This window comes from Solanum stenotomum, chromosome 5 (genome assembly GCF_019186545.1).
Source record: "Solanum stenotomum isolate F172 chromosome 5, ASM1918654v1, whole genome shotgun sequence".
In the NCBI taxonomy this organism is placed as follows: Eukaryota; Viridiplantae; Streptophyta; class Magnoliopsida; order Solanales; family Solanaceae; genus Solanum; species Solanum stenotomum.
This window is the reverse complement of record NC_064286.1, coordinates 59325795-59339545: the sequence shown is the minus strand read 5'-3', so window position 1 is coordinate 59339545 and position 13751 is coordinate 59325795. Positions and strand designations below refer to the sequence as shown.

At 30.6% G+C, this 13751-nt stretch overlaps 2 protein-coding genes across 2 annotated transcripts; one reads left to right on the top strand and one right to left on the bottom strand.

Annotated features, from left to right (window-relative positions):
• Positions 1-1496: 1496 nt before the first annotated feature.
• Positions 1497-6053, top strand: LOC125866363 (uncharacterized). The gene is made up of 5 exons (XM_049546721.1): positions 1497-1605; positions 3839-3968; positions 4069-4200; positions 4834-5229; positions 5553-6053. The coding sequence occupies exons 2-5, from the start codon at positions 3841-3843 to the stop codon at positions 5689-5691; spliced, it is 795 nt and encodes a 264-aa protein (XP_049402678.1). The 5' UTR covers positions 1497-1605; positions 3839-3840; the 3' UTR covers positions 5692-6053.
• Positions 6054-12211: 6158 nt separating this feature from the next.
• LOC125864198 (zeatin O-glucosyltransferase-like) lies at positions 12212-13751 on the bottom strand (the record flags this gene model as incomplete). The annotated part of the gene is made up of 1 exon (XM_049544111.1): positions 12212-13751. A coding segment is annotated over one exon (1452 nt), but the record flags the coding sequence as incomplete, so codon positions are not given.

Here is a 13751-nt window from a genome sequence, read left to right as displayed (position 1 = left end):
AAATAAACATCGAATAAAATAAAAATATCAATCTATTTATAGTATAAAGGGTCAGAGGTGATACATTTGAAAAACAAAACTATTCGAGTTTGAAAATTTGGGACTTTGAATTATCTTATTTGAACTTGAGGGTTACTTATAGAAATTGAATGTCGAAGAAAATGTCAAGTAGCTAAATTGATATCAAAAGTAAAATAATTCTCTAACTTAAAACGTATTTCAAACTTGAAATTTGCGTTACAAGAATTTCACTTATCAAAGTTTCGAACTTTTAAATTAGGGATATTTCCTTTTATACAAATATTATTTTTGATATTTCAAATAATAACTAAATATTAATTATATTCGAACTATTTTTTACCAAATTAAAAGCTCTTAAACACGGCCCTACACATCCAACTGTCGAGCTTGCAAATAAATGTGATCCAGCAAAGAGAAAGGGAATGAAATAAATATATTCCGCATTAATTTATCCATCTTGCTTTTTTCGATTATTTCAAAAATAATATTTTTTCCTCTTTTAGCAATTTACAATTTCAACTTTTCACGTTACAATCACATATTTAAGATTATAATATTAAAAAATATTTTAATATATTTGACATATCTATAATTTAAAATCATAAAATATAAAAAAAAAAAAATCTTTACTTTCTCAAACTTCATGTCAAGTTAAAATAGAACAATCAAATCGAAACAAAAAGCGTATGAAATTACGAAATATTATTAGATTTCACACTGAAAAATTAGTGAACAATGAGTTTTTAATATAGTGAATAATTAAAATGAAAAAAATAATAGGGAGTAACATAATAATGCACGAGGAAATTAATATTAATAATATTATTCTCTATGTGATTATTGATGGGATCGTCAATTATCATCAATTAATCTTTTTTCAATAGTCATATGTTCTTTACACATTAGTATACCAATTTATTCAAACTTAATTAATTTAAATTAAATAAATGAACACGTTTTTTCACATTTTATTACTTTATTATAAAGTCGTGATTAATTATTGCTATAACGTTCCGCCTTACACAAGGACCCATGAAATAATTTGATATTGTAGTGAATCTCTTGGAATTATCCCCTCAATTTCTACTAATCACACAAATGAGATTAGCTATAAGAGAAATTAGATATTTTCTTAATAATTACTCTTTTCATTTTAATTTATTAGTATGAATATATCTTAATACGAAATTTCAAAAATTAAGTTGAAAAAAACAAGACTTTTAGCTCAAGCTACATTGAATATATCAAATATTTTTAATTTTTTCATGTTAAACATGTTATGTAGAAAAATGAAATTAAGATTTTTCTTTTTCAGATGAATCGAAAAGAAAAGTAAAGTAAATTTTCATCCCTAAAGGTGAAATTAGCTTCAATTTATGTCAAGATTATAATTGAGGCGCTTTTCGAAAGGCAAATTTTTATTCTTATTTTATTTCATTTGTATTTTGATTTTATTTTTTAGATGTAGTTAATAATTTTTCTTAACTTATTTGTTGTTTCACTCCCTCTAGTTTTTACCTTTTACAAACAAAAGCTAAAAAGCTCACCTGACACTGACCGGCGCCGGCGCCGGCAAACTACCAGGTAACATCTTGAATTGTCTCTCTCGCCGGCTCATCTCTTTTCTCTCAGTTCACTTTTCCTTGATTATCCCTCGCCGGCCACTGTGAATTGAGTGCATAATTGTAGTTTCACTGGTGTAAAAATTTGTTCTGTAGTTTAGTTTTGTTATTGATGATTGCTATTTGGATTATGAACTGTTATTCTCACAGATTTGGGGAAAAGGTGAAAACTTTACTGCCTTTTAGCCTTTAGGGGAAATTGCATTTGTTAATTTATGCCCATCAAGTGTTCGACTGTTTGCCGAAAGTTAGGGGGACACTCTAAGGACTTAATTGTGGGCTATCTAGGAGGAATTAGGCTACTAAGTACGCTGATTTGAAAATAGGGAGTTAAGAGTGCTTGGATAGTAATGTGGCAAACACACACTCGCAAATAAAGCTATAGTGCTCAATTAGTCGTGCTCAAACATGTTAGTTATTTGCACCCCTGGGGTGTGGCCAAGGGGTCAATGAAGTGGTCGAGAACGATGAGGTATCAGGTTTGAGATAAAAAACACTAGGTGATTCTTCTCATCTATACCAAGGATAGAGTTACCTTGTACCTATTGCTGGTGGGAGGTGGCAGTTATCTTGTGAAATTAGTCGAGGTGCAAGAAAGTTAGTTGACACACCATGGTCATAAAAAAAAACAGAAGTGTTAGTTATTTCCAATGTAGCTGATTTGAGCACGAATTTGGAGAAAATATTCTAGTGTCTTGGAGAATCTACCAATCCAGTTGGATTCTTCAGTTACTTTGACTAATTAATTTATCCGGGTTATTAACCTTGCAAGAATAGCGATACTCTCCGAAAATTTTCAATTTCTACTCGCCTACTCAGTTTATTCTAAGCCCAGTATATCTCTGAGATGAGAAACAAAAAGAATACACTGACAATTTCATGCAATATTTGGCTAAGCACGATGAATAGGTTATGCCTATCTTTATGCACAAATTAATCCCCTAATGCCTTGGTTCAAGAACATGTCCTATTTGATCCTATTGCAATAAGTAGGAAAATCACATATTTCTTCGTATCAAACACACCCGAAATGATATCTAAGAAATGACAGAATTAGGTAACCTTCTCAGCTCTCACTATCTCAGCAGATTGCTTCTTCTTATGATTAGTTTAGTTAGTATTTGTGTTATATTCTTATCTGTTCTTTATTTTGATTAAAAGAAATTTAAATGCATATTTCATTTTGAATTTCGCAATCTATTGCTAAAGTAAATACATCAACTTTTTTAATTGTTTTGAGAATATGCTCAATCATGAGCTGCGCCACATTTTGGGTACAATTTTTACTTGGTTACTCATGAGATTGGTGGAGTTTTTCACATTGTAATGAATTGAACTTGTTGATACCCAATTTTGGCCTAACATTTTTAAAATTCGTAACTTTTAAGTTTTATTTATTCAATAGTTTAAATCACGCCACCATTCCCGATTTCCCATCCAAACTTCAGACCAGCAGCTCTAAACCAGTGACCATCTCCCCTTATTCCCCTTTATTTTGATTGTTTGCAGGCGTCTTGCCTTGCTGGAGAAAAATAACCAGATCCCCCATCGTTGAAACCCCACCTCTTTTCCGACAAGCCAACCCTAAACCACCACAAACCAGCCTAAAAAACGCGACTAAACAGTCCCTAAACCCACCGAACAGCCGCCAGACCCACAAATCTCCAAACCCATCAACTCACAACGACCACCCTTCACCACCGCTGCAACCAGCAGCTCGAACCAGGTCGGAAACAACCACCGGAACTCTGTCCAAATGAGTACAGCCAGCAACCACCATTTTCACACCGAAATAGGCTGAATCTGGTCAGAAAAAGCTTTCCCCAGTGACCCTTCTTTCATTTTTTGCTTTTTAGTACATATTTTTGTCTACGCTTTTGTCTGTTAATTAATTTTATTCATTGTTGATTTTGTTGATTATTATTTATTGTTGTTTTGGTGTTGTTGATGTCAATGATTGTTATGTTTGTTATTTGGTATGGCCAGTGTTGTTGTCAATGTTGTTATGTTATTTGGTATTTTCAGAAATTATTTGATTCTAAGTGAACTTTTGAATTTTCCAATGAATATACATTTGTTGCTTATTGTTATTATTGGGATTTGATTTCATTATATTTGATTTGTCTCTACTTGCTAAGATGGTTGTAATCTGTGCTAAATTTTTAACTTTTATGGAAATTTGCTATTTATTCCAGCTATGGAAGCTGATAAGTGGGCAAGTTTTTCAGAAGGAACTAGTGATTCTGAAGGCTACGGAGAGGATCCTGATGATGATGACCATTGTTGTGCATATGCATCCACTGATATACCCAAGTTGCAGTTCAGGTTTCATTTCATGATATAGATAAATTATTAAAAATAATTTTGAAACACATATAGAAATGTGAATAGGCAAATGTGAATAGGCAGTAATCTTTTTCTTCAGGAAAGATATCTCAAGATCACGGTGGCTTGATCCATTAGGAATGGCTGAGGTCGTGGAGAGGAAGGGTGGATTGTGGACAACTACTGGGATAGTTCGTTATGGCAAGATATATTGCTTCATCGAAGAGATTTTGTAGGTGATGAAAATTCTCTTTTGGTTCTCTGCTGTAGTTGAAGAGTTAAATACTACTGACTTTGAGTACATGCATAATTTGAGAATAAGCCATGAGAAAATAAGAACTGGGGTATTTTTAGTATATTTAGTCAGAAGTCAAATTTCAGATCTGTTTGGCCAAGAAAAAGTGAAAATACTTTTTCTTGGGTATCTTAACAAGATTTCGAAAGAGGTATTATTTCTCTTGTTTTTCTGGTTGCAAAAAGGTGAACATTGTATAGTTCAGTTAATAAATTGGCATACTTTTCTGGTGACTTTCTTCTCATCGATGATTCTGAGGGCTGATTTTGGTATAGATTTCTGATACTCCTAGTGATAGTCTCGTTACCCCTCTGAGGGTTATGCTTGGGAACTTTAGTTGCATACTTGTCTACTGCTTCGACACGTTTAAAATTAGTCTGGTTAGAGAAGCAATATAAAACCAAATGGATAAATTATATAAAGAGATAGATAACAAGTATTTAAAGGTAAGTTTTTCCATCTGACACATCTATTTGTATTAGGAATTGATATGAAAAATTTATGTATCATTTGAGATTTACCTTCTGCAATTTCCAGTGTTTAAAGAATTATACTGATTTCTTTGTGTAGATATCTTACCGAAATTGGGGCTCTACATCTCCTCAGTAAAGATGACACGCCCCTTTCTCTGGAACATGTATACAACAAGGTTGCAGAAGGAAAAAGTGGATGTTCCTTGGAATATTATGAAGCATATAAGCACTTGAAATCTCTTGGTTATATAGTTGGGCGTCATGGGATTCCTTGGTCAGTAAGAAGGTCAAAAGTAAATTGTGTTGTTAATCAAGACACGCCGGAGCCTGCTCAAAGTGAAGATGAAGAATCAAGAAACAGTATTCTCATCTCTGAAATGATTAATAATATGCAGATTGGTGGATTGAGACTGGCCTTTGACGTTTACCCTCCCAATAGCAGATTCAGAAAGTCTGCTCCTGGTGATCCCTGTTTTGTACTTTGTCTTGCTAGGTACGATACCCTTATTAATGCGTTCTTTATATTAAGGTGCCTACTAAAATTTTCTGAATCACCTCCTAGTATTATTTAGCTGATCATAGGAACTTGAAATAACTAGCTTAGCAATTCTATGGGTGAACATTGCTGAATGTTTAAGAGTAACATGATTGTCAGATTGGATGGTATTCTGGAAAAAAGGTAGTTTCTTTAATATTTTCCACTTAATCCCTCACTCGTGCTCTGTCTGATTCCCTCAATTCCTTTATCCGACTTCGTTGATCTACATTAACTGTCAAAGTAGCTTTATTTTATGAGTGATGTATTTTCTTATGCAGTGAGTATCCACCTTCCAAAGAAGAAATTGAAGATCTTGAGAGACATTCGCATGGTATTCCGTTGAAATTCTGTCTTGTTGAGCATGGACGTTTGAGCTTTTTCTCATTCAACAAAGTTGAGCTCCCTATCCTTCCATGATCCTTTCGAGCAACAGATACAAATCTTGGCATGCCCTGTGAAGAACTATGGTACAATTATGAATTTTCAGTTTGTGGATTGATGTTTAATCGTTGTGTAATCACAACACATTATTAATGAAACAGCAGATAACATGTCTCGTCTTCTTTGCCTTCAGTGTTAATGTATGTGTTACAATGGTGAAATTTACTTTAAACTAATCTATCTGTTAAGATGAGGTATAACAGTATTTTACTCTTTGTCAGAGCCCCAGAAACACTTTTATCCCTTGGCTGCTGGACTGCTCTATCATTTTTAGCTCTTTTGCATCAGTCTGTTCACAACTTTATCAGCTTTCCATCCACTTTGTCAACTTCTGAAACTTATATTGTTACGATGTTCCAATTGATTGGTGTTTACATGGTGAAATTTTTACTATGTGATGTTAGTTGTGTAAGACACATTTAAATTTTTTACTCTTTTAAAATGTTTTGTTTCAACTTCTTTCCACGAAAGGCGTCTTTATGTAGGGTATAGTTATGCAAGTATCTAGTGAAATAATTGGGATGCATGCAAATTGATTTATCGTCACCATCATTAGGANTTGTATTGTTAGTGATGTTCCAATTGATTGGTGTTTACATGGTGAAAATGTTTACTATGTGATGTTAGTTGTGTGAGACACATTTAAATTTTTTACTCTCTTAAAGTATTTTGTTTCAACTTCTTTCCACGAAAGCCGTCTTTATGTAGGGTATAGTTATGTAGGTTTCTAGTGAAATAATTGGGATACATGCAAACTGATTAGTCGTCACCATCATTAGGAAATAAACGGGTCATAGCTGTGTAGGGCCAAAACCAGATAGATTGATGTACAACTATAAACCACATATGAATCTAAGATGAGACCTCTAACATAAACAAGTCCATGATCATTAATTGGTGACGGCAGCTAACATGGGTTGTCGTGCAGTGGTGGAATTGTTCCATCCTTAATCAAAGATCTCGGGTTCGAGTCTTAAGTATGGAGAAAATCTTGTTGAGAGTGTCACTCGGGTCCTGTAGTGTGCGATCCAAATTTAATTGAGGCTTCAATGCAGACTTCAGACACCATATGAAAAAAAATTTGGTGATGGCCATGGTATGAAAAGGCAATCAACATAGTTGTAGTCTTCATTAGCTGTACAAATTTGAATTGACAGGCAAATTTTTTGTCAAACAATTTGAAAGTGAAGTTTGTATTGTAGTTATTTTTTCTTTATTTCTGGTGTATTGTAGTTCTTGAATTTGAGTAAATATCAATCTATGTACTCAACTAAATATATTTTAATACATAGATAATGGACTAGCACAATTGATATGTTTTTCTAGTTAACTGAACTATCACAATCTACGTACTCAACTAAATATATTTTAATATATAGAAAATAAACTAGCGTGAAACTCGCATAAAAATAACAATTCAAATATTTTTTTCGCCATTAACTCTTAATTATATCGCATCAACATAACTATTTATGCTTGACTAGATTCATATCCTCAAAATTCCATTCATGAACCAAAGAATAGTATTTAAATATGGAATTTAATTTACACGAGGGACTCATTGAACTTAATTATAATCGAATACGTAACTACTTTAACCAAAAACAAAGAAAAAAAGAATACAAAATTTAAGAAAATGTTAAAAACATGAAGTCAAGTTTCATAGATGCTTTGCTACTTTCTAAGCTTTCTCTCTTGTTCACTAATTTAGTGTGCATGGAATAATCTATTTTGACTTTTAAAAAAAAAAAGAAATTTAATGTTTTAAAATGATAAAATTAACTTATTAAAATATGATTTGTCAATCTAATCAAGTTCAGACATATTAACTCTGCTCATTTTAACTTGTCCATTTTAGACTGATTTAGACTACAATACGTATTTTCAACTTATTTCATGAGAAATGTGATCAAAATTTTTAAGAGACTTTTCTCATTTGATATATTATATATAATTACAATAAAGAAAAAAGTAATTAAATAAAATTATAAGAAATAAACAAAAAATAAAAATTTATGTAAAAATTGGACGAATTGAGTTGGGACATGGATGAAATTCATTATTTAGTCATTGTGCCCTCAAGTAATATTTGGATGGACCCGTCTAAAAGTTATTCAAGTTTTTGCACGGATTGCCTTGTTTTGAGATAATTTTTAATTCTTGCCTCCCTTCTCATTTAATAAAAATTAATGAGCTAAAGTATTCTTAATTATGACCTAATTTTGCAAGGCAAGAAATAAGAAAACTTTTACCGTATTCACTAGTATAAGTTATGTAATATCTAATAAAATGAACTAAGCTCAAGCTTAAACTAATTAACGAATCATATTTTTATGAGTTAATTTTATCATCCCTAATAAAAACTTATTTTAAGTATCAAAGCTAAATTTGGAAAGTGTATTATTAGAAACCATACATCTTTAGAAATTTAAGAATTCTATATTTAGGTGTCAAAGCCAAATTTAGTTAAGTGTATAAAAAAACCTTTTTAAAACAGCCTTTGTTGTCTTTTGGCTTTTACAAGGTAGGGGTCTAATCACATGAAACATTTTTGTCCTCTAAGCTAAAAATTTAAATTCTAAAAAGTTAGTCTTAAAATATTAAAAAATCGTAATATATACTTATATTTAAAATCTACTTTTCTAACCTTTTTTAGATGCGAAGTCATTAATCATTGTTTTATAGTCGATTTGTTTTAGTATTCATTTTCAATTGATAATATAACTAATTCATTCAATCTCTCTTGAGACATTGTTGATCTTAGATAAGAATTTATTAATTTTACTTTTGAAAAATTTAATATATATAATTCTTCAAGTTTTCTCTTTTTCTCCCTTTTTGTAAAATCGGAATCATATTTTCTAGTTAACATATTTAAAGTGAATAAATTTTAATAATAACTAAAACAAGAATATATATATATGAGCTAAGAATATCAACAATAACAAATTTTAAAGAAAAATTAGAAAATAAAGTTAGAATAATAAAAACATGGGTCACAAATTGATAATTTGATATAACAATATCGAAATAGTATTGCGTTTCTTCAATATAATGATTGTTTGTTGCACTTCTCAAGATTTTGAAGAAGACACTCAAAAGCAAATTTTGTTCTTTTAAAACTTGCAAGCAACCATAAATAAAAAAAAAAATTGTAGAAGAGAGACTAATATTGAGAATAAAAATAATAAAATAAACAATAAAAAAGATAAGTATAAAATAAATAATAATATAGGGTCAAATTTTTTTTTTAAGAGATAAATGAGGAAACACAATTTTCACGTAAGGAAATTATTTCCAAAAGATGTTCCATTCCCTTGGAAAAGTGGGAAAACTAACTGTCATTTTTTTTTTTTTATACTTCTTACATGTTTTTTTTAAAAAATAAATAAATTAAAGTACATATAATTTTTTCTAATAATTGGGGCAACCCAAAAATGTGGCCCCCAAGCTATGACTTTAATTAGGGGTGTTTGTGGTTCGGTTTAGATTGGTTATTGGTTAAAATTAAAACCAAATTAATCTAGTGGGTTATTTAAATTTCTAAAATCAAACCAAACCAAACGAAAAAAATAAATTGTCAGTTTGGTTATTGATGGTTTGATTCGATTTGGTTCAGTTTTTCTGATTTTTTCGATTTGAAAGTAATAATCTTTTAAGGACATACGTATCTTGAAAGACAAACACCAGCTAGTACATGAACAATCCACAGAAAATCTATTGTTGGTTCAATCAGCAATACTAGAGTTATCATTACACAAACAAAGTGATTCAATTAAGAAAAATGTGACTTTCTTATGAAAGATATGGTAGGTAAAGATTAAAGTAATAAATTTTGATGGACTTGGACTTAGGATTGTAATTGTTGGGCTAAACTTTAAGGGGTCGTTTGGTTTGAAAATGAGTTATGATGGGATAAGTTATGTTGGGATAAGTTATGTTGGGATTATTTTTTATTGAGTGTTTGGTTTGTTGTATTCAAAATAATAAATTTTAAGAACAATTTATTTGTTTACAAAAATGCCCTTCATTAATGTAAAAAGTGATATAACAAAAGGGTTGAAAGAGACATTTTTGTCATTTACCTATTTTATCCCGGGATAAGTTATCCCGGGATTACTATACCACCCAAAGAGAGGGATAACTTATCCCGGTACTAATTATTAATCCCGGGATAAGTTATCCCGAACTTGCCAACCAAACAACAAAATAAGCGGTACTATAATTTAATCCCGGGACTATNATTGACAATATAACTAATTCATTCAATCTCTCTTGAGACATTGTTGATCTTAGATAAGAATTTATTAATTTTACTTTTGAAAAATTTAATATATTTAATTCTTCAAGTTTTCTCTTTTTCTCCCTTTTTGTAAAATCGGAATCATATTTTCTAGTTGACATATTTAAATTGAATAAATTTTAATAATAACTAAAACAAGAATATATATATACTTATGAGCTAAGAATATCAACAATACAAATTTTAAAGAAAAATTATAAAATAAAGTTAGAGTAATAAAAATATGGGTCACAAATTGATAAGTTGATATAACAATATCAAAATAGTGTTGCGTTCCTTTAATATAATGATTGTTTGTTGCACTTCTCGAGATTTTGAAGAAGACATCCAAAAGGAAATTTTGTTCTTTTAAAACTTGCAAGCAACAGTAAATAAAAAAAAAATTGTAGGAGAGAGTTTAATATTGAGAATAAAAATAATAAAATAGAGAATAAAAAAGATAAGTATAAGGTAAATAATAATATTGGGTCAAATTTTTAAGAGATAAATGAGGAAACATAATTTTCACTTAAGGAAATTATTTCCAAAAAATGTTCCATTTCAACGGTCATTTTGTTTTTTTTTATACTTCTTACATGTTTTTTTTAAAAAAAAAAATAAATAAAAGTACATATAATTTTTTCTATTAATTGGGGGCCTCAAAAATATGGGCCCCAAGCTATGGCTTTAATTAAGGGTGTCTGTGGTTTGGTTTAGATCAATTATTGGTTAAAATCAAAATCAAATCAATCTAGTGGGTTTTTTAAATTTCTAAAATAAAACCAAATCAAACGAAAAAAATAAACTGTCGGTTTGGTTATTGATGGTTTGATTCGATTTGGTTCAGTTTTTCTAATTTATTCGATTTGAAAATAATATTTTTTAAGGACATACGTATCTTGATAGACACAAACACCAGCTAGTACATGAACAATCCACAGAAAAAACTATTGTTGGTTCAATCAAGCAATACTAGAGTTATCATTACACGAACAAAGTGATTCAATTAAGGAAAAATGTGACTATCTTATGAAAGGTATGGTAGGTAAAGATTAAAGTAATAAATTTTGATGGACTTGGACTTAAGATTGTAATTGTTGGGCTAAAATTTAAGTGTTGTGCTTGAGAAAATAGTAAAGTTAAAAACTTAAGTTACTTAAAATTTAACAAAATTTTTATATTTTATTTATGAATAATATATAAATAATTACAAATTTATACATCTAATCTATATGTTCGGTTTGATTATTTTTGCAGTTGTTTTTGTAGTAAAATCAAAACCAAACCAAATAGCATCGATTTTCAAAATTCAAAATCAAACCTAATCAAATCAAACAAAATATCGATATTTTTAATCGGCTTGATTCGAATTGCAATTCAATCTTTTTTTTTTAACCATAATCATGAACAATCCTAGCTTTATTGGTCTCGTAGTTAAGACGGCCTAGCCTCCTACCACGGAAGCGGGAGATAAACCATCAAATCAAGTTGCCCATGTGTTTCATAAAAGAAATCTTTTTATCTCTATATAGTTTGAATATCTACTCACAAATATGTTTAACAAAAACATCTATGCATTAGATTAAAATTTAGAAATTAAAGTTCTAAAGTTAGCATTATTATATTTTAAAATTGCTTATTCGAGATTATTTTAAGGATCTAAAATTTCAAATCAATGAAAGCAAACAAAAAAAAAATTCTCATTATTTATCTAATAAAAAATTTAAAATATTGTTGGCATTAATTAATTACATTATTAACAATAAATTAGAGTTAACCCACTGACAAATGATCCGTTTAGTTTGGATCTCATCACATGCAAACATGCTTATTGTGTATTGAAGCCCGTGACATATCACGAGATATTACTTCATCAAAATATTTTATCGTTTCAATTATTAGTCTTACTTTTTTTAGTCTGATCGTCTCTTTTTCAATTATTTGATAACTCTTTAATCTAAACATTCCATGTAGCATATTTAATTAAGATAACAAAATTAAAAGATATTTCGATATATTATATGTTTAATATCACAGCATTCAAAAACGTTCTTTATTTTCTTACACTTCATGCCTAATCAAATTAAGACAAACAAGATTGAAACGACAATATTATACTATGTATACATGCGTATATATTTTAAAAAGTAATAAGCAAAATAAAAATACTTGATATAAATTTAAAAATTACATTGCATGGCACTAGATATAGTAACATAATAATTTATTGATTACCTTAACAAATATGAACTTATAAAATATACTGCATATATTATTGATCATAAAAATATGTCGGACGATATCAAATTGCTCTAGTAATATGAGCAATGAAAGCATCAAATTCATTTTTTGTGACACCATTTTCTCCCACAGCATTCTTCACACCAAAACTCAACTCTTTTGCCCTTTTCCTCATTTCTTCTCCTTCTTTTGATGCCATTAAAATCCTCACAACCTTTTCGATTCTATCGAACGTTACCAACTCGTCTCGTTGAGCCCAATCCTTAACGACCAACCCGACTTCTAGTATTTTCGTTATCAAGACCGTGTTCCTAGGTTGATCCGAATGCATTGGCCATGCGACTAAAGGAACTCCCATTGAAATACTCTCCATGCATGAATTCCAACCACAGTGACTCAAAAATCCACCAGTCGAGTTATGGGCCAAGATTTCTAGTTGTGGGGCCCAATCTCTTACCACTATCCCTCTTTCTTTCACTCTGTCCTCAAACCCTTTTGGCAGTTCGATCTTTTTAGTGAAATCTTGTGAGAAAACATTCTCTTTATCCGCGTCTCTCAATACCCAAATGAATTTTTGTTGACTTTGTTCCAACCCTATTGCAATTTCCTTGATTTGTTCATAAGAAAATGAAGTTGTGGTTCCAAATGACACAAAAATTACTGACTTAGGTACTTGTTTGTCTAGCCAAATTAATGAATAATGTCTTTGTTGGGTGGACCCTGAGATTGTAATAGGGTTAAATGGGCCTAAAGCCCACTGTTTTTTGCCTTTATTGATTTGTTCCTTTGATAGTAAATCAAGAAAAGGACCTTCTATGACTCTTGACGTGTTATAAATCTTGCCCGAATTAAACTTACTATACTCATGTTCGGATCGAACAAATTTAGTAAATTCGGGGGTGAAGCAACCATCATTCGATGGGAGGTCTTTTATCATATCAACGTCGATAGAAGAAGACCTCCCCATACTTTCCCACACGTACAAAAATATTGTGAAAGCCGAAACACTATGGAAAGTGTAGGCTTCTGCATTTGGAATATTGCGATAATCTTGAACAACGGATCCCATTAAGGAATCGTGGATGATAACAATTCTTTGAGTTTTATGTGAGAGAGAATGTAAAATCTTTGCAACGGGGTTTCTTAGGTTTGTGGAAATTTGAGAGGAAGGTTGAAGATGTGAAGGGAATTTGAGTGATGGATTCGGGTTGTTAGTAGGTGTAGGAGAGTTGAAAATAGGGGTTGGAAATTCGTGAAAATGAATATTGTCTGTTGATTTAAAACCATGAGCTCGAAAATTGACCTGACGAGTATGAGTTGTGGTGGTAATATAATGAACTGGTATATTGTACGATGAAATTAGACGAGAAAAATGAAGAAGTTGGTTTAAGTGGCCTTGTGCTGGAAATGGAACCACAACAACTACTACTTCTTGTGGAAATTGGTTACCATTTTGGCTATGCATTTGGTTTTTGTTGCAAGTTGGGGCCATTGGAGAAGTTGGTATTGAATT

What these genes read in the sequence shown, in the direction of transcription:
- LOC125866363 (XM_049546721.1), top strand. Translation starts at nt 3,841, where the DNA reads ATGGAAGCTGATAAGTGGGCAAGTTTTTCAGAAGGAACTAGTGATTCT. An exon ending in ATACCCAAGTTGCAGTTCAG is followed by an intron (nt 3,969 to 4,068) that starts GTTTCATTTCAT and finishes CTTTTTCTTCAG; the next exon opens with GAAAGATATCTCAAGATCAC. An exon ending in TGCTTCATCGAAGAGATTTT is followed by an intron (nt 4,201 to 4,833) that starts GTAGGTGATGAA and finishes TTCTTTGTGTAG; the next exon opens with ATATCTTACCGAAATTGGGG.